The sequence below is a fragment of the Pogoniulus pusillus genome, chromosome 4 (assembly GCF_015220805.1).
Source record: "Pogoniulus pusillus isolate bPogPus1 chromosome 4, bPogPus1.pri, whole genome shotgun sequence".
In the NCBI taxonomy this organism is placed as follows: domain Eukaryota; kingdom Metazoa; phylum Chordata; class Aves; order Piciformes; family Lybiidae; genus Pogoniulus; species Pogoniulus pusillus.
Genome location: NC_087267.1, coordinates 31,078,717 through 31,104,119, shown reverse-complemented (window position 1 = coordinate 31,104,119; position 25,403 = coordinate 31,078,717). Strand labels below are relative to the sequence as shown.

Below are 25,403 nucleotides of genomic sequence, written 5' to 3'. Positions count from 1 at the left end.
CCTGAGTGGTGGTGTTGATATGCCAGAGGGAGAGGATGTCATCCAGAGGGACCTGGGCAAGCTGGAGAGGTGGGCCCAGGTGAACCTGATGAGGCTCAACAAGAGCCAAGTGCAGGGTTCTGCACCTGGGCCATAACAGTCCTCCCTATCAATACAAACTGGGGGATGAGGTGATAGAAAGTAGCCCTGAGGAAAAGGACTTGAGGGTGCTGATGGAGAAGCTGGATATGAGCAGACAGTCCAGAAGGCCAGTCACATCTTGGGCTGCATCAAAATAAGTGTTGCCAGCAAATTCAGTGAGGTGATTCTGCCACTTTACTCGGCTTTGTTGAGACCTCATCTGGAATACTGTGTCCAGGTCTGGAGCCCTCACTATAAGAAGGATGTGGACCTGATGGAACACGTCCAGAGGAGGACCACAAAGCTGATCTAGGGGTTGGAGTACCTTTGCTACAAAGACAGGCTGAGAGAGCTGGAGTTGTTCAGACTGGAGAAGAGAAGGCTCCAGGTAGCCCTAATAGCAGCCTTTTGGTACCTGAAGGGGGCCTGCAAGAAGTCTGGAGAGAGACTCTTTACAAAGGCCTGTGGTGATAGGATGAGGACCAGTGGCTACAAACTGGACAAGAGCAGATTTACATTGGATGTTAGGAACAGATTTTTTACTATGAGGGTGGTGGAACACTGGAATAAGTTGTCCAGGGAGGTGGCTGAGGCCGTATCCCTGGAGATAGTCCAAGTGAGGCTCTACAGAGCTCTGGACAGCCTGATCTAGTTGAGGACGCCCCTGCTTACTGCAGGGCGTTGGACTAGATGACCTTTGGAGGTCCCTCCCAACTCAGACCATTCTATGATTTGTTCCATGATTCTTTCTTTATCCATATTTACTGATTTAGTTAAATCCTGTCAATGAAGAGTCATACAGGGCATGCACCACTCACTGGATTGAAATCTGTCTTCTGCCAGTCTATTTTAGTCAACAGGTTACTGATCTATTTGTGTGAACATAGTCACTTTCTTTAATGGCATCTGTTAAAGGGAGATTTTTATGGTCTCTTTTACATCTCACACATTGCAGGTATTGGCAGTGTACTTGATTATACATTGTAGCATGTGGCTTAAGCTTAAACTTTTCTTTTACAGTTTGGAAGAACAGAAGTAATTGATAATACTTTAAATCCAGATTTTGTAAGAAAATTTATAATGGATTACTTCTTTGAAGAAAGAGAGAATCTGCGATTTGATTTGTAAGTCAACACCTTTCATTCTATTATTGCAGCCTCTGTAATCATACTAAGTTTTCTCCAGTGTAAAATTAACTTGGAAAGAAATAGTATGTGTTGACATGGAATATGTTAATAGACATAACTGATCTGGCATTGCTTCTGTAGAAATAAATGTGGGACATAATAATGAACAAGTTTTAAGCAGTCACAGGTATTAACTAGTCAAAGCACAGTCATACTGATGAGCATTAGAAAGCTAAGGGTGTCAAAATCTTAAAATATTCTTGCAGCATAGCCATACTGTCCAGAGATAGAATAGTTCTATAAGTAGTACAGAGCTAAAATTTTCTTTACTAAAATATATATAGTGATTTGCCATTGGAATGGGCTGCCCAGGGAGGTGGTAGAGTCACCGTCCCTGGAAGTGTTCAAGAAAAGCCTGGATGAGGCACTTAGTGCCATGGTCTAGTTGACTGGATAGGGCTGGGTCATAGGTTGGACTGGATGATCTTGGAGGTCTCTTCCAACCTGGTTGATTCTATGATTCTATATGCCAGTGTTTATCTAAGTACACTAGATTTTAAGGTTTTACACTGAAAGCAGCAGTTCTAGAAATAGGCAGCTTTGGACTTAATTCCAGAAGTATAAATTTAATTCCACTGGTGGAATTAGTTTGATTTTTACTGTAGTCTTTAGAAAATAGAGTTGAGAGTCCAGTTACCAGATCATCTTGCACATCAACCATAACATTTTACCCCATATTTATCATTTCAGTGTTTGTGATAATGAACTTTGTCTTGGTTTTTAATTCTCCTTTTATATTAGTAATCCTTCTCAATCTTATCCTGTGAGAAAGCACCTGAACAACCCTTACAGTTAATAATTAAGGGAAAGCCATTCACTCTGTTTTGCAGTATAGTGCACAGTGGCCAGTTTATATGTCTTTTTTAGTTGAGGAACAATATTTCTTTTCATTTCCTTTACAAGGTGTACTTCAGCTTGATCTTTGTCAATACTTGCTTTTTGTTCCTAAGATTTCTGCTTTCTTATGTATTTATTTTATTTGTACTTGAAAAAGGTTTAGGAGAACATCTGCTAAGTTGCTTACTGAATAAATAAGAAAGTTACAAAATAGTCTGGCTTCCTATGCTTTCTTTGAGGTCTCCTGATATGCTTTACAAGATTGCAGCAAGTTCCACTCAGGTGTTGTTTGTAGTAGTTGTAAGTTGTAGTGTCACTTCCTAATTTAAAGTTACATTGCAAGTTTGCTTTCATGTAGAAACTGGATTTATTGCATTTCTGTCTGGTAGACAGCAATACAGGTGAAGAAAGACTTCATAATTTGCCCAAAATCTCCTAGCAAGTTCTTGTAAAGCCATTTTTAAATCTGCTGGGCTTCAGTCTCAATGTGTCATTTACTTATTCAAGTGGTTGCTTTGAAGCAACTCTGACAGTGTCTTTATTTATTTTTTGCCCCACTCTGAGTTTCTGGGATGCAAATTAATCTGTACAAGCAACTCAGTATGAGCCAGCAGTGTGGCCAGGTGGCAAAGAAAGCCAGTGACATCCTGGCTTGTATTAGAAATGCTGTGTTCAGCAGGAATAGGGAGGTGATTGTCCTTTTGTACTTGGCTCAGGTGAGGCTGCACCTCGTGTGTTGTGTTCACTTTTGGGCATGTCATTACAAGAGGTCAAGGTGCTGGAGTGAATGCAGAGAAGGGCAACAAAGCTGGTGAAGGGTCTGGAGAATCACAGAATCAACCAGGTTGGAAGAGACCTCCAAGATCATCCAGTCCAACCTAAATAAATCTTACAAGAACAACTAGGGGAGCTGGGGCTGTTTAGTTTGAAAAATAAGGGTGAAGGGAGACCTCATTGCTGTCTACAAGTGCCTGAAAGGACGCTGTGGCAGAGGCTGGTGCTGGTCTCTTCTCGCAGGTAAATAGTGATAGAGGGAATGGCCTCGAACTGCAGCTGGCTAAGTTTAGACTGGACATTAGGAAGTGGTTTTTTTTCACAGAAAGAGTGGTCAGGCATTGGAATGGGCTGCCCCGGGAGGTGGTTGAGTCACTGACCCTCTATGTGTTTAAAAGTTGTTTTGATTTGGTGCTTAGGTCTATGGTATAGGCTGAACTGTGTGGGTTAGGGATATTGGTTGGACTCGGTGACCCTGAGGGTCTTTTCCAACCAGAATGTTTCTGTGATTCTGTGTACGTTAAACATGGTGTAGAATAAATAGTGTGTGGTGGCATTAGTGATGATTTTTTCCCATGGCAGTGGAAGAGAGAGCAGAATGCCTTAGATACCTACCTCAGCAATGTCAGTAAAGTTATGTGGTGTTTGGCTGATTTTACTTTGAAGCTGCTGCAGAGTAATGGAATGCTCTTGAATGGCAGCATTTCCTGTGTCATGGAAACAACAAAAAAACCCACAACCCATGTCTAATTTTATTTTAGGTTTAAATGTCCTTTTGTAGCATGTCAGAATGCATCAAAAGTTAACAAAAAGTGTTGGATGGATGAGTGAGAGAAAAAGTTCCATTATGTTCAATACACAGATAGCAGCCAGCTCTTTCCATCTGGATTTTAGCTATTTCAACGATTGAAAGGAAATAATAGCAAGAGAGATCACAGGATGCTTCTAGATGGCTAGGTATGTTTATTTTGGCCTTCACCATGGAGGCCTGGAGCAGAGTTAATTTTTTTTGTTTTAGAACTTGAGTTTAATGTAATTAAATCTGATTAGGATGACTGTTGCCTGGTATTTAAAATAAATGTTAGGAAGAGCTGGTCACTTTGTGAAAGCAAAGATACTTCTCCAAGTGTAGGTAGAGCATTGCTGAAATAAATACACAGGTGGGGCAATGTGGGAATCTTGATTTGGTTGCCTCTTGCTCCTCATGAGATACATGTATGTTATGGGGAAGAGACAATGCAATAGAAGACAACAGTGAAAGAAATGAACCAAGAAAGATAAAGCTAGACTCAGTCTAAGCAAAGAAAAAAAGAAAAGTCTGTTAAGTATTCTGTGTAAGGGCTATCTGAAAAGGATTTGGACCTGGAAAGGAAAATGCAGTCTCCTGTTTAATTCTTCATGTACACAAAGAAACAGACTCCTGTTTCTTTATTTATGAAAACCTGTAAATACCAAACCTGCTCTATTCTTATCAGAAAGACTTGAAGAGATTTTGCTGCTGTTCTGGATTACCTGGGCAAAAATCCATTCTAAGCTCAAAGCAGAATAACTAAGTATTTGTCTGCAAGTGACCTGTAGCTATAGTCTGTGAATTTAGTTTAGAACCCTCTATCTGGGATAGAAGAGAAATGAAATTTTGGAGGACTCAGACTTTAAAATGAAACTCTCAGATAACTACTTGTGGATTAAAACTCCAATTTAGATCAGAAAAGAACCATCTTTAGAAAGCTTTCTTTTTTAAACCCCTCAGCAAAATCGTGTACTGATGTTGGCCAAAGTGTCATTTTTCAAAGAAAGAAACTCCTCATGTGATTGCTGTTTTCTGTAACAAAAAGAAAGTGGCAAGTATATCTCTGATTTTGGCTGTTCTGATAAATGAGCAGCATGAGTCTCCTCCTAAACTGTGCAGCCACCAATGCCTCAGGTCCATTTTTCTTCATATTTGATTTGTTACTGATCTTGCAAGTGAAGTAGTCTTTTGTTGTAGTTGTGTAGCTTGTTCTCAGCTGAAATTATCTGTTGTTCAGTTTCACCAGACAGCATACAATTAACCTCCCCCCACACCTTTTAGAAAACAGTTAATGTTTTTTATAGGAATTCCTTTGCTTGCAAATAAGGTTCTGAAATTTTCACTGCATTGCACCACATCCAGTTATGTCATGGTATTCCTGTCTTCCTGACGTCCAAATGCAGCATTTAGTAAGAATTCTATTGTGGATTATCTGATAAAGATGAAAAACCATGGAATTGTAGGCATTAGTAAACCCTCAGTAATTTCTTATATTTTTTTTTTAGATCTATCAAGTTCTAAATAGTTTAGGTTTGTTGTTTTTAATCTGGCTTGGTAGTGGGAGGGAAACAGTGGCTGGAGGAAGAGCAAAATTATGCTAAAATGAAAATAACAAGTCAAACTCGTGTTAAATGCAGTCTAGTTTATTGTCAGTTATTTCTGTTTAGTCAGATGACTGAAAAATCAGCTAATAATTCACAAATTAGTTTGCTTTCTAAAATTAACGAATTAATTTGTATATGTATATGTTTATATGTTTGGCAGCTTTCATTGCTCAAATAGAGTGTAACAGTAATTTCTCTTAGTAGGCTGCACTTTGTCGAAGACTGTTTCATTTGCAGTAGCTACTGAACCATAATCCTGTAGTCTGTGGAGGTTGTATGCTTTTCTTTCCAATGAGACTTACATTAATGTACCTGTTTATGTAAATTCCACACATTGAAATAGGTGAAAGAATTGTTTGGGTTTTGTTTCTCTATGTTGTCCTTGGATCTGTGCAACTCCTGATATAACATCATTTTTTTCCTCTTTTTTTTTTAAGCTATGATGTTGACTCTAAGAGTCCTAACCTATCAAAACATGTAAGTTTTCCCTCTCTGTTATACTTCCATGTACTGAAATGCTTACACTTTCCTAAATATGTATATTTTCTTTTTTGACTCTGGGCAACACCAGATGCATGTGTGTACCTTTCTGATACATGATATGCTGCATTTTGTTGATACTTGTTGATCTGTTGATACTTGTTGATCTGTTGGAAGGTAGGAGAGCCCTGCAGAGGGACCTGGACAGGCTGGATGGGTGGGCAGAGGCCAATGGGATGAGATTTAACAAGGCCAAGTGTAGGGTTCTGCACTTTGGCCACAACAACCCCAAGCAGCGCTATAGGCTGGGGACTGAGTGGCTGGAGAGCAGCCAGGAGGAAAGGGACCTGGGGGTACTGATAGATAGTAAGCTGAAGATGAGCCAGCAGTGTGCCCAGGTGGCCAAGAGAGCCAATGGCATCCTGGCCTGCATGAGGAACAGTGTGGCCAGTAGGACAAGGGAGGTTATTCTTCCCCTGTACTCAGCACTGGTCAGGCCACACCTTGACTACTGTGTCCAGTTCTGGGCCCCTCAATTCAAGAGAGATGTTGAGGTGCTGGAACATGTCCAGAGAAGGGCAACAAAGCTGGTGAGGGGCCTGGAACACAAAGCCTATGAGGAGAGGTTGAGGGAGCTGGGCCTGTTTAGCCTGGAGAAGAGAAGGCTCAGGGGTGATCTTATTACTGTCTATAACTACCTGAAGGGACAATGTAGCCAGGTGGGGGGTGGCCTCTTCTCCCAGGCAACCAGCAATAGAACAAGGGGACACAGTCTCAAGTTGTGCCAGGATAGGTATAGGCTGGATATTAGGAAGAAGTTCTTCACAGAGAGAGTGATTGGCATTGGAATGGGCTGCCCGGGGAGGTGGTGGAGGCACCGTCCCTGGGGGTCTTCAAGAAAAGCCTGGATGAGGCACTTAGTGCCATGGTCTAGTTGATTGGTTAGGGCTGGGTGATAGGTTGGACTGGATGATCTTGGAGGTCTCTTCCAACCTGGTTGGTTGATTCTATGTATAGGGTTAACACTCCTGGGGGAGTGACCCTGAACCTGACCCTAGGGGTCTTGGCCCCTCCTCAGGGGTGGGCCACACTCCAGGTGATGGTTAGCCCACTCCCCCCACTTCCTGCGGTATAAAAGAGGAGCACTTCCTACTCCTCGCTCTCTCTTGCTCTGTTTCTCCTCTTACCTGCGTTCACGAACACACACACACACACTGATACTGCATACCAGCCACGAGGCAGACACACCATCACACTACTCGGGTTGTATCCATCCCTGTTTTGTATTTTGCTGTTTTCCCTTCCTTATCCTTTGTAAACTCCCCTACCTCCAATCCCTTTTTCTAAGTTATTGTTAAACTTTTCCTTTTTTACTTCCAAATCGAGTGAGATTGATTTATTGGGGGTGTCCCTACCTCTTATCTCTCTCCCTGTCTTTTGGGGAAAGGAGGGGGAGGAGGGGAGGGCACTCTATAAACTCTAGAAATTCTATAAATTGTCATTGGGTCTACCAAATTTATAAGAGTCTCTGGGAACTTGCATTTGAACCCAAGACATTCTATGATTCTATGATTCTACTTGCCCGGGTCTTAAAACTTGTATATGTTATGACTGTGTCCCTTTTTATGCTTTTGTCATCTTGATGTGGTAAGGTGTCATGGCTTAAGCCTGGCTGGCAATTAAGTACCCCACAGCTACTTGTTCACTCTCCACTCCCAGTGGGATGGGGGAGAGAAACAGAGAAAAAAAAGTAAAATGTAAAACTTCTGGGTTGTGATAGTTTAGTGGGACAGAAAAAAAGGGGAAATAACACTAATACTAGTGCTACTGCTATTGATAGAGCATACAAAACAAGTGATACACAATACAATTGCTCACCACCTGCTGACTGATCCCCAGCCGATTCTCGAACTGCAGTGCTGCTCAGCCATCTCGCCCCAGTTTATATACTGGACATGACAGCATATGGTATGGGATACCTCTTTGGTCTTTTAGGGTCAGCTTGTCCATTCTGTATCCCTTCCCAACTTATTGAGCACTGCCAGGACAGTGTGAGAGGCTGAAAAGTACATGACTTAGTATAAATACTGCCTAGCAATAACTAAAACATCAACGTGTTGTCAACATTATTCTTGTCCTAAATCCAAAACATAGCACTGTATTAGTTACTAGGAATAAAATTAACTTTATTCCAGCCAAAACCAGGACAAAGGAATTCAATTGCAACTTTAAAATTTAGAGATATGTGAGTAGAATTCAGAGGCTTTTGAGTGTTTTGTTTGGGTTTTTGTAAGTACCTGAAACAAAGGGAGAGAGAATAATGGAAGGAATGATGTGTATGTTTGTTTCACAGTGAAAAGAAAAGACTTTTAGCCATTGATCTCCATTTAGATCCTCACTGTAAAGGTTTAAAGTCTCTGGCAAACTGCTTTCTGTCTCTGTCATCATGAAAAAGTGTTCTGAATAACTACAATGCTAACTAGGAGGATGCAGGAAGTGGAAGTCTTCCACATACTGCCTTCAACAAGGATAAAGCCTCATTCTGGGCTTCTGTCCAAGGTTGTTTACACTTTTCTGCTGTAACTTTTTATCTGAATTCTTTTTTCCCTGAAAAACAGGTCTTTGTAGAAAAAACTTGTAATTAAGTTATGAGAAAAAAGATAATACACAAAATAAGTTACTTTCTATGGAAGTGTAGACAAAGATATATCAAAGTATACAGCCTATGCATTGTTTGATTACTGGAACAGCAGTTGAAGGTTTTAGTATGTAGCTGAACCCATAGGAAGAAAAGGACAAACGAGGAGGCAATAAACCAATGTTCTTCTGAAACCTATTCAAGTAGATTTTTAATCTACTTACATATGTGCCTGTTAGATTCTAATTAGTACAGGTTAGTACAGGCTAAACATATTCAAATGCATTAGGCCCTGTTTCTCAAATAGTGTCAATCTCCTGAAGTTTTCAGTTGTAGAAGGAAGCTTTATTCATTAGACATTAACATCAGAAATACTTACTTTTCTTCATTGTCTGTAAGAGGAAATCTGCACAAGTTGGTGTAAACTTGGTGTCTGTGCTGAAGACATCCAAACTATGCCATATAATATGCACATGAGTATGACAGCTCTGAGAACCTTGTGAAAGATGGTAGCTAGAAATGCAATTAGTTTTGATATTTCCCAAGTGCACAAGGTTGGTCCAGATTATTCATTTTGCTGCCAGCTTCCTGTGTTTCTTTTCAAGAGCTCTTAAGAATGTGGGCAGTTGGTAGATAGAAAGTGAGTAGAGCTTTGCTCATATCCACTTACTGGGGTCTTGGTGTTTCTTAGAAATGTCAGGCCAGTAGTATTTTCATAGCTAGACCACTTGTGTGTTGTTACAAACATCTTGTGTGGAGTAGGATCTTCCCTGTTCCTCAAAAATAGCTGTTAGCCAATTCCTTTGGGAATACCACGCTGTGTCACTAAAGAGTTGAACAGTTCATGGGATGAAAATAGCCAGCCTGAAAGTTGTCTCATTTCAATTGCTTGAAAACAGGGAGCAAGCTTTATAATGAATGTATGAAGTAAAATGGCCAGACACTGCTGACATTGTAGCTGTCTTTAATAAAGTTTATAAAATCTGGCTACCTGAAATTAGGCTTATGTGTTTATGTAACTTCCTGATTTAAGAAAAAAACAGCAGATTAACAAATTGTAACACTGTGGAACAAATAGGAATTAATCATAGAAACTCAACTGAAAAAAAGGACTGTTGCTGAATACATAGTTTCAGTGTAGAAAATGGTGTTGCAGTGCCCAGTGTTTTAAAAATTAATGAGAAGTTGTGTATTTTCTGATTAATTTTAGCCGTTTAAAAAGACTTAATTTTTATGGAAACAGTGTCATAGTGTCAGATCAGTTAAAGGACAAAGTGTAGAACCTAGCACTTGGCCTTGTTAAATCTCATCCCGTTGGCCTCTGCCCACCCAGCCAGCCTGTCAAGGTCCCTCAGCAGGGCTTTCCTACCCTCCAAAAGATCTACAGCTGCTTTTAGCTTGGTGTCATCTGCAAACTTACTGATGCTGGACTCAGTCCCCAGGTCCTGTTCATCAATAAAGATACTGAACAGGATTTGCCATTGGAATGGGCTGCCCAGGAGGTGGTGGAGTTGCTATCCCTGGAGGTGTTCAATACAAGACTGGATGCCAGTCAAAACAAGATTGTCCAAAACAAGACTGGAAGACTTAGTGCCATGGTCTAGTTGATTGGACAGGGCTGAGTCTTAGGTTGGACTGGATGATCTTGAGGTCTCTTCCAACCTTGTTGATTCTATGATTCTATTCTATGACATAGTTAAAAGAATATTTTTTGCAGGAATGTCTTCCTCTTCAGTAGCATTAGTTGTCATTCTTTTTGCTACATAGACCCATAACTAACTCAGCTCAGAGATGGGAATGTGTGGCCTGGGCTGAGCGAAGAGCCGGAACTTCTTGTACAGATATTACACAATTTCATCAAGTTATGGTCTTGGAATTACAGCATCTCAGTTCTCAGTAATGTTTATGAACAAATCTCCTGGGATACTGTTACTACTTCTGCCAGTCATACTGGGAGAAAAGAGCCAGCAAGCTAATTTCACTTGCAGGATAAGAAGTTGGTTTGCAGCATAAATATTTTTCAGTATATGCATAGCAGTTTGAAAATACATTAGTATTTTTATGCTACTTGTATTACAGAGAGACAGAATGAAAATTAGGTGATTTTTTAGTGATATAGTTAAATAATGCATGAAAATGAAGTCTGTCATTACAGCAATGTTCTCGTATAATTGTCAGGCCAAGATTCTCATAGAGACCTTGCACAGGCTTGAATTTCTGACAATATAATTAACTTCCAAGAAATTTATAGAACAAATTTAGAATCTCTTCATAAAAGAGAAATTTATTACAGTTCTCCAGTTAAAAAAACAGTTAAACTATTATGTTTTTAACACTTCTAATTTTTTTCTACCTCAGTTTCCTTTTTGTTGACAAGAAAGGCAGTGTATAAACAGTGAGCACAGTGCTTTAGAACTACTTCTGTAGCCATAACACAGTGTAATGTATAATGTGTGAGTCTGTGATTCATCATTGAGTAATTATTACCAAGATGTGATGTTCATCAGGATGTGTTCTACAGCAGTGAAATATGAATTCTGAGGTTTTATGTTACTGCTTTTCAGGATTTTTTGGGACAAATGTTTTGTACACTGGGAGAAATAGTCGGATCACAGGGTAGCAGACTGCAAAAATCAATCGTGTGAGTATCTCATTCTTGAATGTTGGATGAATATGTACTGCTTCACAAGGTGAGAGCTGTGGGGATTTTTGTGGGTATCTTGATATACAGATTTGACTGATAGGGCTTCTAAGAGAGAATTATTTATTAGGAATAGTAGAAATCTTTATAGATGGTTAGCAAAGGGATTGACTCTTCCAAAATGATTGTCAACTTGTGATGGTTTGGGTGTTCCCCGCCCCCCACACTATAGAAATCACCCAGACTAGTCTCAGTCGGCTCTGGGAATATAAATGAAGCTATTTATTTACAGCTAGCACAATATACAAGCAGATATTTACAGTATATACAGTTACAGACAGAAATATGCTAGGTAAAAAGTAATACAGAAACACAACTTTCCTCCCAGAAACCTGAGTCCCCAGGAGGGGCTCTCAACCACCCCTGCACCTTCCCCCTGCCCCTCTCAACCTTATCCCAGTCCCAAGAAAGAATAGAGGTTCAGCCAAGAGGTTAAGAAGCAAAGGTGAGTGGAAGCTGAGGTTAGGGAGCTGCAGCTCAGTCAGAAGCTCAAGGCAGAGTATGACAAAATGGTGACTGTTATCTAATGTTTTTCATTTTCTTCAACAAGACTATGAGGGGAGCAGACATCACCATTGTTTCCCTTTCACAGCCTATGATCTAGTTCTTCTCACCAAAGCATTCTACCCTGCTTCAAACTAGCACACACCTTCATTACACTTTGCAATAAGTTTGAATATACTCATCTTAAAAATTTCTTTTTCCTTTTAGTTCACAAATTAACACATTGTAACTGTCTGTTGGTTTTGTTCAAACATCAAGGAAGAAAGCTCTTAATTCTTCCAAGTCCAGAAATTCCTACTTGTATTTCTGCTGTTCCAAATAGTACAATTCCCAAACAATGAGGCAATCCATACTGTTAAATACTTTCTGTTTATTATTTCTTATGCTCAGTGGTTTTTTCTCCCACTGAAAAGATTTTGATGCTTGCAAGCCATTGCTCAGAGATGTACAGATAATTAAAATAAACACTGCTTGAACAATCTTAATTTTCTCTTCCTAAACAATGTTTCAGTAAATGGAGGATATTTTACAAATTTTATCAAAATGTGTTCTACAAATTCACGTCTAAAAAGCAAACACTTTCCATGTGATGGCAGTATATCTTGATTTGGAATTTTGGTGGGGTTTCCATTGTTTTTCTTTTAATAGTAATTGCACCCTGCTTCCCAGGCTCAGCTTTATTCCTGATTTCCTCTGCCTTCTCCCCACTAGCAGTGCAAGGGGATGAGGAATGGCAATTACAGTCAGTTTGTCAGGCATTGTCTCTGCTGCTCCTTCCTCCTCCGACAAAACTACAAACTCTAAACCAGATTACATCAGTATTAGGAGTGTATTAGGGTCTAGTGGGAGACCTGTGGCTAGTGATGTTCCCCAAGGGTTAGTTTTGGGGCCAGTCTTGTTCAACATCCTCATCAAGGACCTGAATGAAGGAGGAGAGTGTATTCTTAGCGAGCTTGCTGATGATACAAAACTGGGAGTGGCTGGCACAAAAAAAGGCTGCTCTGCCATGAAGCAAGACCTGGACAGGCTGGAGAGTTGGGCAGAGGTGAACCTCATGACGTTCAATAAGGGCAAGAGTGGAGTCCTGCCCTTAAGGAGGAATAACCACAGGCATCAGTACAGGTTAGGGTTTGATATGCTGGAAAGCAGCCCTGTATGAGCTGGCAGTGCTAGTTGAAAACAAGTTCACCAGGAGCCAGCAATATGCCTTCATGACCAAGAAGACCAGTGATACTCTGGGGTTCATTAAGAAGAGTGTGGCCAGCAGGTTGAGGGAGGTTCTTTTTCCCTTTGCCTTGTTGATGCATACCTGTAGTACTGTGTCCAGTTCTGCGCTCCTCAGTTCAAGAGGGGAATGAATCAACTGGAGAGAGACCAACAGAAGGCCAAGGTTATGATTAGGGGTCTGGAGCATCTCTCTTATGAGGATTGGCTGCGATATTTGGGACTTCCTTGCTGTCATGACAGGCATGATTTGCACTTTCGTTGCTTTTGCAGGCATCAGCAGATGCCTTTGAGACATGATCTTTATACTGTTTGGTCTTGGTAGGTGTGAGGATGTCTCCTGAATCTCCCTCTCTGTTTCCAATCCTGTTAAGGGCTTTGAATTCAGTGCAGTCTGTTGCAGAAGGCTGTCTCATAGGACCGTAGTATGCTAGTGTGACTATGAGTTCTTTTGTTCAAAAACATTGGTGTTGCACTCTATTTTACAGACTGGCAAGGAGCTGAGGTGAACATTTGCTCTGGGTAATTCCTCTTGAAAAATAAATTTAGTCATACAAAGCAGGTGAAATGGAGAATCTGACATTTTAACAGTAACATTTACTCTCTTTACCTATTGGGTTACTAGATTCATTAAAAGCCTTTTCAAGACAAGCTCCATGTGTAGGTTTTACCCAGAGTGGCGTTGCATGCTCTGGTTTTATTAGCATGAGATGCAGATGTATCTACTTTCAAAAATTACACAGCTTTTTTTTTTCCTCAAGAGGGTGTCACCTTCCCGGACATTATTCAGAATTAGGTATTTATGTGTTCTGTCTTCCTACAGAGATGCTAGCCACACATAACTCTCAGCAGTGCTTCTTTCAGGATCTACTAAATGCAGTCCTGTGGGGATTCCCTTTAATGAGGAGGCAGAGTCATTGCAAAGCTTAATGAGCATTCCGTGCTAGCTATTCACATCTGAGTGGTATTGCCTGCTAATGAGGCTATACTGGAGCCAGCTGGCCTATTCTGGGAAGTTCTTTCTCCTGTAATTTGTCTGTGAACATAATTGATAGAAAAACATCTGAATGCTGAAACTGGGACTTCCTTCTTATCTATGGCTATGATTGCCAGAGAGCTGAGTGATGTAAATTCAGGGATAACACTGTCATTTTTTTAATTACCTGAGACATGTTGCCCCCTCTGCTTCATTGTAGTTTTGCCTTGTAAAGTGTGGAGGTTCAGGTTTAACCTCTCAGATTGGAATTCTCAGATAAACTGTCATCTTTCTCTGACTTTTTCAGCAACTTTGGAAAGGTTTTTTCAGTCCTTCTTAAAGCCCAGGTGGTCTTTGGAGTGTCATTTCAAACTTTGTAGGTGCTGTAGATATGGTGTCTCAATTGTCAATTGCTTAATGGAGATGATTATTCCTCGAGGTTGTATCTTGTCTAGAGACATGCAGGTGTTGTTGAGGACCTTTTATTTGCTGGATAGTCAAATTAATTACTGCCTCAAATACTGTTCAGGTATTTTCTTTCAAATACTGTCCAAAACAAAGTGATTGCTGTAGTACACCTCCAAGTCCTGGGCTCTCAAACCAGCAGGACTGCCTGAAATGTGGTTCTTCTTCATGTCTCACCTTCCTTTAATCAGTTTGCACCTTAGTCACACTTGGACTGGCACATTTTCTGTATCAGAATGTCAGGTAACTATTGGAAGTTGTCAGTGGTTATGTAATACCCCATAAACTGCAGTCTGTGATCCTTTCCAGGATCTGAGAAGTTGGTTGCCTTAACAGTACTGAAGTGACAATACAGAATTTCTATATAACCAATTCCAGGATAGCTCAATACCAGCTGTTCTTTCAGAGCTAAAGAAGATGAGCACTGACACTGCATTCTAGGTTTAAGCAGAGCCTACATACTTGTCTTCAGGTTAATATTAGTCAATATTTCTCTGGCAGTTGGACTGGTCTGTCATGCTGAATCTTGAAGGAATGTATTTTCATACAGTGATAAAAGCATCTTGAAATTATGTTGTTGTTTTCTTACAAGCCATTATTGTTAGGTCTGATCTGTGACCAGTGAAGTTTTTATCACTGTTCTGATTGTACATGTAAGGATCTTTTTCCCATGAGTAGTAAGTTTGTAAGAGATTTTGTAAGAGAACAAATTCTGTTATGTCTGCAAATAGTCTAGTGCTTTTTTCATGCTCATAGTCTCAAGACAAGCATACAAAGTTCATACTTATTAGCATCACAAACTGTAGAGATCATTTGGTAGAGTTTTTAGTTCCTAAATAATAAAACTTTTTGTTCTGAGTAGAAACTCTGTGCTAATCTCAATTAAGCATTTCACCTCTTTGCTGACCATCATAGTATTATTATACTTCTTTTATAAGACACATGCCCTTGAGAGCCTTAGCTATACATGAATGCAAACCTTACCCCAAAGTGCTTTCAGGCGTGACTATACTGTGTGCACTTTTTCTCTGACATATATACCCACATGTCTTCAGGGCATTTCTTCTCCAATTTCCCTCATCTTTCAGGGTGAAAATGCCAAACACATTTATCTCTTGGGTTGGGCATTCCTTGGCCTTTGTGTTCGTAAGATGAAATGAAGCATAGCTCCACGTGAATGTCTTCACATGCAAACTTTGTTTTGAGACAGCTACTGACTGCCATGTGTTGTGACTGCGTGCCAGCTGGCACAAGGTTCTCTGTCAGATGGCAACTGTTTGTTGACCAGTTTGTCATAATTGAGGCTTGCTTATCAACAGTTTACTTCAGGCCTCCAGCTCTTCATGATTTCCAAAAGATGAGAAAACAGCATTTATTTTGAAAATCTGGATTTGAATGTCAATATCCCATTACTACAGAGACTAAAATGGGTAATTTTCAGTCTTGAGCTGCTGAAAAGTGACAAATTTGAAAGCATGTGATCTGAAGATGCTGATAAAACTGACATTTGGAATAACCAGATTATTTTTCCTGTTTGTTTTTTTCAATAAAATTCTCTAGCTTGCTCTTAAATATTGCACTTTGTAAATCATACCACATTAAATGGAAGAGTACCAGAAGTTTTGTATGTACTTAAAATTGTCATTTAAAATTTCCCAACAAAAACTTTAATAGTTTCCCTACTTCTGTTTCCCTTGTGAAGTTCAGAGTTAGCACTGAGGAGGTCCAGGGGATCAGTCCTGTGTTAATCTGATGATTGGCAAATGACTCCAACAGTATAGGAGAGACATTCACTGATGTGTTGCTTATAGATTTATACATCGAGTTTTCAGCAAGCTTGCATCAGTATTTACTCCTAAACTTTTATCTGCTTCCACACACTGTTTTCCTACCCTTTTTTTGTTATACATGTCTTGCTAAACTTGTTTAAAGTGGTAGGGCATTGTAACAAAATTCATAAGCATTAAGAAAACTAATAAAGTAGGAACAATAAGAACCATTCACATTAACCTGTTGTCATGGAGGAACACACTAATGGACATTAGGATATTGCGGAACTTCTTGTTTATAGTGCAACATCATGCAAAATGTCTCATCTCAATATTTGTACTTCCCTCCCTGTCCTCCACCCCTGAAAAAAGATACCGGCACTGAATACAGTCAGATTATGCGTGGCTTTTTGTTCTTTATGCTGGTTTTTTGCTTTCTGCTGCTGCAGAGACATGTTTCTAGGGTCTTTTTGGAGAAATTAAAGTTGTGCTGGGGGAGGTAGGTATCATTGTAGCCAGGTGAGGATCAGTCTCTTCTCCCAGGTAACCAGCAACAGAACAAGGGGACACAGTCTCAAGTTGTGCCAGGCTGGATGTTAGGGGAAGTTCTTCAGAGAGAGTGATTTGCCATTGGAATAGTCTGCCCAGAGAGGTGGTGGAGTCACCATCCCTGGAGGTGTTCAAGAAAGACTGGATCAGGCATTTAGTTCCATGGTCTAGTTGATTGGACAGGGCTGGGTGCTAGGTTGGGCTGGATGATCTTGGAGGTCTCTTCCAACCTAGTTGATTCTATGATTCTAATATGTTTCTTGCAAGTTAGGATAAATGTATAATTAATTTACCAACTCATTTACAATAAACTAACTTTTTACACAGGACAAATGATAAAAAGGGGACACTGTATAGCATGCCATCATTTTTGTGTTCTTGAAGGCTTGCCTTGTGCTTATCTGTGTCAATCATAATTTTCATAAGCGATAATTAGGAACTGAGGTGACATAGTTTGTGTTTTGTTGCAGAGGAATTCCTGGGAAGAAATGTGGAACAGTGATAGTTACAGCAGAGGAGTTAGGCTGCTGCCGAGTAAGTGTGTGTGGATTGTTTTTGTTGTGTTGTTGGGGACTTTTAATAAACTGAAATTTGTGATTTACGTTGTGCCAGATTGTCAGAGTTACAATGTATAATATGCATTTTGTGATTTATGTAAGAAATTAGGATACTTTCTCCCCTAACAGTTATTCTTAGTTACAGAGAGAAGAAGCAGGAAACAATACCAAGCATAACATTTCTGGCTCTTAGTTGAGTTTTAAATCCAGTCTTTGTTTCCCCAGGCCATTGATCACATTTTAATTTCTTACTATCAGATTTTTAACAAAGATCCATTTGTTTCAGCTATGGAATTGTACTTCCATTATGGAATATCAATATTGTATGAACATTAAAGTAAAATTTTGGATTTTTAACCTTACAATAGAAGATTTTATACTAATATTGAGCCTTATTACTTTAAAAATGAGATTAATGCTTATGGGGATGAAATAGTAAGTTTTCAAAGAATTGCCATGAATTTTTTCTTTTAAAAAAGCAAACACTTAATTGGGCTATTAATGGCAGATGTCTACTTACTAAGTAAAAAAACCAGAAGAATAGCTAGGGGAGCAGGGCAGAGAGGAATTTGACTGGTTAAGGGGAGAGATACAATGTGGTCAAGGCCTTCCCCGTGAGTCTTGCTGCTCCTTCGCTTCCTAGGGTTCATGGAGATGTGGATTGGACAGAGGAGGAGGCTTACTGGTCAGAAAGCACCTGGCAACCAGCTCGGTTGGTCTGCAGCACTGAATGAGTTAGCAGCAGTCTGTAAATCATGGAGAGTAAGAGATTGGAAGAATAAGGAAGGATTATAGCTGTGGGATGATACAGACTGGTTAGAATCTGAGGAAGGGGTTAGTTTGTCAAAGCGTGATATATATTGGATGGGGCTGTGGAGTCCATCTTTCAATAGAGTTTGCATTGTCAAGATCACAGATCTTAAAAAAGCAATAATATCAGCCATTGATGAGAATGTACAAGGGATCTGGAGAGTACAAGATTAAATACATAGACCTACAAAAACACCCTGGGATTTGAAGAGATTTCTTTCTGTGTTGTGTTAAGGTAGTGATGCTTTTGTGTAACTTCTAACTTTTATGCCATGTCATAAATGGTTAATTTTTTCCTGTTTGTGCCATGGCAATGTTGAACTTCTTGCTAAGCACCTTCAATAACTAATCCATTTAGGTCTTATTTTCTTAACTTCATTAGCTACCTGGAGTATAAAGAAATTCTTAATTTTGTGCCTTGTTTCCAGCTTAGTGAAGTTTACATTTCTGTGCAAGTGGTAGATTTCAATTTTTATTTACCTTTCCAGGAGCCTGCTGTTCTACATAGTTATGTTAATAGGGTGCACCAACTCAGTCTCATTGAACTACCATTTAGCAGTAGGAAATTTCTGTGTTACTAGTACAAATTAATAAGTGTGGTCATGGAAAATGTCTGTCTTTCCCCTCTGTTTTATTGGCTGAAACTTTTAAGCATAGTACACGATAAAAATATTCACACCTTTGTCATATGTCAAAAGGAATGCATCATTTATTTGCTTTCCAGGTGAAAAAGTAGTAAAGCTCCTGTCATTCTTAAGAGATGCATGACATCTCCATAAGCACTTATAAGTAACCTTAAAAGAGGATAAAGGTAATTGTTACCTGATATTCTGTGTTTGTCCTCCAGGATCAACATTTGTAACCCAGTTGTAACAAACTATTTTAAAGTTGTAAATGCATCATTAAATCTGTAATTAGAACAGGATTTAGTTATTCTTTCTCTTTCAGTGAAGACAGACACTAGATGCATTCCAAGGCCTTCATGTTCTTCCAGATTCACCCCACTCTAATTTCACATATATGATGACTAGTTCAAAGATGGACTTTTTCACCTCCTTTGTCACCTGGTCTCCTCCTTCCCTCAGAATGCAATATATCATAGAATGGTCTGGGTTGGAACAGACCTCCAAAGGTCATCTAGTCAAACTCTTCAACTTCAGATGTCATAAAACGGGGAAAATTCATAGGCATTTAAGAATAGAAATTTATCCTTTGTCTACTCTCTTCTACAAAAGAATTACTTAATTCAGATAGGTTGGACTTGAATGATCTTGGAGGTCTCTTCCAACCAGGTTGATTCTACAATTCTGTGATTCTATGAAAGACATTGCAGGAATGCAAATATGTAGAGGGTATCTAGAAGGCAGAAATCCTAATTTATTTTGCCTTCTGTAGATAAGGTTATTAGTGTGTTTTATTTATTTGGTTGGGGGTTTTAAATTTTATTTTAGTGTAGCAAACTATGTGCTCTGTGTAATTTCTCTGTTTACCTACTGCAGGATTCAGTTCTAATGCAATTTTGTGCAAACAAACTAGACAAGAAAGACTTCTTTGGGAAATCTGACCCTTTCCTTGTATTTCATCGAAGCAACGAAGATGGGAGGTAGGTACCTTTTAAATATTTCTCATGCTAAGCCATAGGCAACTTATCTGCAGATGATAATATAGTTTTAATGTGCTCCTTTTTTTGCTACTCCTTGGATTTAAGTATATCATGTTGTGTAGTTTAGGAATAAAACTGTTGTAACAAATCAACCAAATATTGCAGTTCAGGAGTTTAAATGTGTCTAAATATATATCACTATGAAAATTAATTGTAATTAAAATAGTTAAGTGGCATTACTTCTGCTAAGAGATAATGTGCCTTTAAATTAAACAGAATTCTCGGAGTTGTAGCTGCAGAATATGTTAATGGTTAGGAATTGTTTCAGATAAAAATACTGCGAATTACAAAATACTGTTTTGACAGAGTTCCAGGAAAATGAATTCAGAAATGCCTTAAACAGCAAATAGCCACTTGTAAAAAGACTCTAATGTATTCGTGCTTTAAGTTGTTAAAATATATTAGTCTTTCCTGTTCTCTTGCTAAGACTTTCACATGCACACTTCTGGTCACATACTGCTTACATGGGGGTCTAGTAGCAAGTTGATTTTTCTTGGTTACTGATCATCCTCACATAACACTCTAACTAAAAACTAGACATGTGTAATATTAGTGCATTTCAGTAGCTTAACTGGAACAACTGTTAATGTAAACTTGTTTGTGGGTATATGTGTCTGTTGCCTGCTTTTTTCCTGTTGGAGGCAGATTATAGGAACAACTTCCTGAATAGATGCTGAGTATCTTCAGGAGGAGTTACAACTCCTTTGTGAGCAATATTAAGGTCACTAGTGGGAATTCTTTGGGCATTACTGGGTATACTTCTATAGGCAGTTTCTATTAGCCTTGAGTGTGATGCTTTTTCACTGTCCTTCATGAGGCAGCTGTTGACCACTGATATTTTTTCTTTTTTTTATTGGTCTCCTGAATCCACCAGGAGATTGAGACAGTATTAGCCACTGAAAGGCAGAAGGATGCTCCCTTTCTCTGCCTTTTAGCTTCAGTCATGCCTTCAGACATGTATCCAAGTTAAAAACACAGGCCTTTGGAACTTAGGATACTACCTCAAAGGACAGCTTTAATTATGTCTGTGTGTAGAATTTCAGTAGTGATTTCACCAGCAACTTTGCCTTGTACCTTCTTTTGAACAATTCTTTCCCGAGACTAGGATTCATAAGGAGTACTTAAATTTTCCATCATTTAGAGAAAGCAGAACACATTAAACCAGTTCATTGTATTTCACCTGATAGAAGGTGAGGCTTATGCCCTACCTGAAAGAGCTCCTGGTTGAAAAATCAGACACAAAATGAGAAATAAGAATCAGAAATCCATGACTCCTCTGGCCTAGTTGCTAAGCAAGAATCAAATCATTAGCAGATCACTTTTCTTTCTCTATCTGTCAGTAATTCCTGACTGTACAAGGCCTATTTAAACAAGTGAGGTGGAGACTGCTTTTGCCTGAAATAACTCACTGGATGGCTATAACTCATGTCAAAGTTTTGGTAAAAAGATTTTTTTGGCTTAGAGTTGTTTAGCACCCTAGTCTGTAATCTCTCTCAAACGGGTCTGTCCTCTTCAGTCCTCCCTTACAAGTGATTTCACTGCATTTCTGTTCTTACCTTAAAGTTTGTATGTACCTTGTATGAACAAATATAAATTACAGCTCTTCTGAGTCAAGTTTGGTGATATAAAAGAAAAAGTAAATACAAAATATATCCTTTTTTTTTAATTACAGTTTTACAATCTGCCACAAAACAGAAGTGGTAAAAAATACATTAAATCCAGTGTGGCAGGCATTCAAGATCTCTGTCAGAGCACTGTGCAATGGAGACTATGACCGGTAAGCTACAGATTGAACTTTCTTAGCTATAGATTAAACTTCCCTTCTGCTCTAACACAGCTGTTCTTTCTTATGAAAGTGTTTCTATGTATTTCAGTTCCTGATGTTATTTAGGTTATTTAATCAGGATTTTGAGAGGACTTTATGTTCAAAACCATTCATCACATTAAGGAATTTACAAGAATAAAGCAAGTATACTAATTCTGCAGAAGACTCTAGCAGTAATTTGGTTTCTGTGGTGTGATTAAGAAGCAATCAGAGAGAAAAAAATTGAAAAATGGCCACTGTTACTAGTGTGCATACTGGCTTTAATGAAGTTTCAATGAAAAACGATGATGACCTGTGTTCTTTGGTTAGTATTTTCATTTCCCATCGGTGTGATTACCCTCCATTCATGTACATTTTATGTTGAAGCAGTACACAATTTTGTCATGCAAATAACTCCATTCCATTGCCTTCTCAATCTATTTACTCAGTGAAATGTGTATACAAAAATTGGCATGCAAGGCAGTTGTCCAGGAAGGCATTCCTTAAACTTGTAAATTGCTAGGTAATATCAGAGGTTAAACAAACCAACTCTTGAATCCACTCACTGAATTATAGTAGTCAATATGAAGGAGCAAAGGACTAAGTAGTGCTAATATTCATTGTGATGGTTTGAGAGTTACCTGCCTCCCCACTCTTATGAAATCACCCAGACTAGATTCAACCAGCTCAAAGTTAAGGAATGAAGCTTTAGATTTACAGCTTAGCACAATATACAAGTAAATATTTACAATATATCACAAATATTTACAGCTATATACAGAAATACACAAGATAAAAATAATACAGAAACACAATACCCCTCCCAGAAATCAGTGTCTCCAAGAGGGGAATATTTGTTGGTTGGTTTGGATTCTTTTTTGCCTAGGAAAGAGTTTTGGGGTTTTTTTAATCATTTGTGGCAGCAATGGCCATTTTTAGTCTTTCCTATAAAATGTTAGCTGCTTTGAGCTGTGGTTTCTTGTATGTTCCTAACGTTCTCCATGTGAAGTACTTCACACAGTTGTTGAGCATGTTGGTTACTCTTTCAGTTAGATGCAAATAAAAGTGCAGCAATGTCATAATTAGTACATTCTAATCAAACAGAATTTTTAACTTATACATGGGTTTATGTGCATAATGCATAAGCAAAATAGTGCTCATGGTAACTAGTGTCTCTAGATGCTGAACTGTTTATCATATTAAAGAAAAAGGGTTTTCATAATAAAGATGAAAATGGTGTGGTCAAAACTATTAACTTCGAGTTGAAAAGAATAGCATCAAGGTGAAGCAAGTGCTCCTTTGTCTTTTTTTAGACTTATCACCAAAAAATGTAGAAAAAACATATGCATGAATCTATTGGTATATGTAGTACCAGGTTTTGATAAACCTTACCCTCAGTGAGTCTCTTCTAAGTAAAGAAAATTATTTAGTATGCGTTAAACTGTATCTCACAGGAAGAATGGAGAACGGCTTCTCTGGAAGCAAATTTTAAAGTAATTTCCTTAGATTCCTGTCCTCTATAATACCACAGACATGATGACTTTAAGTGAAAGTGTTCTGAAGAATAAACTTTAGCAAGTTGTTGCTTGAAATATCTGGAGGTGTTATTTTTCTATGCCATGTTCAATTAATTTTAGGCCAAGTAGAATCATAGAATCAACCAGGTTGGAAGAGACCTCGAAGATCAGCCAGTCCAACCTAGCACCCAGCCCTATCCAGTCAACTAGACCATGGCACTAAGTGCCTCATCCAGTCTTTTCTTGAACACCTCCATGGACAGTGATTCCACCACCTCCCTGAGCTGCCCATTCCAATGCCAATCACTCTCTCTGGGAAGAACTTCCTCCTAACATCCAGCCTATACTTCCCCTGGCATAACTTGAGACTTTGTCCCCTTGTTCTGTTGCTGGTTGCCTGGGAGAAGAGACCAGCCCCCACCTGGCTTCAGCCTCCTTTCAGGTAGTTGTAGACAGCAATGAGGTCACCCCTGAGCCTCATCTTCTCCAGGCTAAACAACCCCATAAATATGAAGTAATGCAGAGGAAGTAAATGAGCCTGCTTCTTTGGTCATACTTTTAGTTAACCTGTTTCACTATCACATCAGTATCCTGATTCACAGAGTAGCCAGTTGCAGGTTCATCAGAGGGATACTCAAGAAACTGTTTGAAACCATTACATACCTAACAGTTTTCATGAGGCACTTTTTTGGAGATTTGCCCATTATTGCTTTATATTATGAAAATATTCTAGATGTATTTTGTGTGGGGGATAATATGTTTCTTTGGCTTTAAATTCTGATTTAAATCAAATAAATTCTAGTTAGTTCTCCTCTTGGAAAAATATTTGCATTGAATACTTCCATGTTAGCAGACTGTAGCATTTTATTACCCAGCTTGTTCACTGGCTCCTGACTCTCAGACAGAGTGACTATTGCCACTGTGTCCAAGGCAACCTGTAAGTTTGGGGAAAAAATGGTACCTAGCACCTGCCTGTGGCTTGTTCCCCTCACGCCCCAGTGTCTGCTTGCCATATTTCATTCTAGGAAGTTAGGCTCATGGTTGTGTTGTATAACCTGGTGGCCTAAGTGTAGTCTGAGAAACTGAATGACTATGCTCTTGGCTTTATATCAATTGAATTGTCTTCTTTGGTCAGATAGCCAAAGCAACTTCCTCCTCTCTTGTAAGCTAGGGACTAGTTGAAGAGGTGAAAAATGCATTCTTTAAAGAACTACAAATTCTTTCATCAGCAACCACATGCAGGGCCTTCACAAAATCCTGGGTATGTCTCACAGTTTTAACCTTTCACCACTGCATAATGTTTAGAAGGTATTAATATTGTCTACCAGAGTTTTATTGTATTCTGAAGTAGCTATTTTCATTTAAGAACCAAAATGTATTGACTAAAATTCCTTTCTGCTTTAAATATACTTTGTATTGTGAACATTGCTTTTCATCTGTACTTTGCTGCTTAATAATTTTGTTTTCTAAGGCTCTCTCAAGCTCTGCACACTTCTCAAATATGTATCTACTGCTTTTTTTCCCCCTCTAAGATGTTATTACCTCACAGTAGATTCCTGTTTTCCAGATAATAGCATATACCAAAGAAACCTCCACGATAAGTTCCAATGTGTTAGTGTTTTGAAAAACTTTGCTAATACTTAAAAAAGACTTAAAGAATTCTGCTTTGTGGATTTGGCACAATTGGTGTACCCATATGATATTAAAGTACAGGTATTATAGGCAATCTTTGTACCTTTAACTATATTTTATAATACATTTCTTTGTTATTTTGTGGTTTTATGATTTTTTGTAGGACAATTAAAGTAGAAGTATACGACTGGGATAGAGATGGAAGGTAAGACATGAATTATTTTGGGTCATCCATGCATATTTCTACAAGCTTTAAAATATGTATACACTGAAAAATATATGTACGGTGCCAAGAACAGCACTAGTGAAGGTTACTTACCAATAGGTAGAAGCAGATACTAGAGAAAAAGTTTTACTGTGTTGCAGTTCTGTTTTCTTCTGTAGTTGTGAATGTTGATGTGTGAGCCTGTTTCAGGTATGTGTGTATATTCGTACATGGAGCAAGCAAGATGGAATGCTTTGTGATCTGTAAAATCACTTCCATAAATCTCATGATGTTATTAGTTAAAACACATATAAGAAAGAGACATAGCCATTTTATAATTTACTTTTTTTTTTCCACTCAAAACACTGCTTCATAAAAGTTGATTCTCAAGTGTGGTAAAATGTCTGAGCCTGCAGTGGCTATTTCATGGTTGCCTAAATAGTGCAGTGTAGAAACTCCCTATTAGTGACCAAAACTGCAGACTGGATTTGAATGTTCATTGCTATGCCTGCCTTCAAATTATTGTTATACACTCTGCAGTTGGAAGACCTGGGTTTTAACCAACTCAACTGATAAAAAGAGGATGGTGGGATATAT

At 38.8% G+C, this 25,403-nt stretch overlaps 1 protein-coding gene across 2 annotated transcripts in view; it reads left to right on the top strand.

Moving 5' to 3' along the window:
• CPNE8 (copine 8) overlaps positions 1–25,403 on the top strand; it is a 92,160-nt gene that overhangs the window by 32,536 nt on the left and 34,221 nt on the right. The window contains exons 4-10 of one of the 2 annotated variants that reach the window (XM_064142467.1): positions 1,141–1,244; positions 5,750–5,789; positions 10,995–11,071; positions 17,089–17,152; positions 19,485–19,588; positions 21,321–21,425; positions 24,765–24,806. In XM_064142467.1, coding sequence (XP_063998537.1) covers positions 1,141–1,244; positions 5,750–5,789; positions 10,995–11,071; positions 17,089–17,152; positions 19,485–19,588; positions 21,321–21,425; positions 24,765–24,806 — 536 coding nt within the window. The remainder of the gene's footprint in view (positions 1–1,140; positions 1,245–5,749; positions 5,790–10,994; positions 11,072–17,088; positions 17,153–19,484; positions 19,589–21,320; positions 21,426–24,764; positions 24,807–25,403) is intronic. The other variant, XM_064142468.1, reaches the window with a different exon arrangement.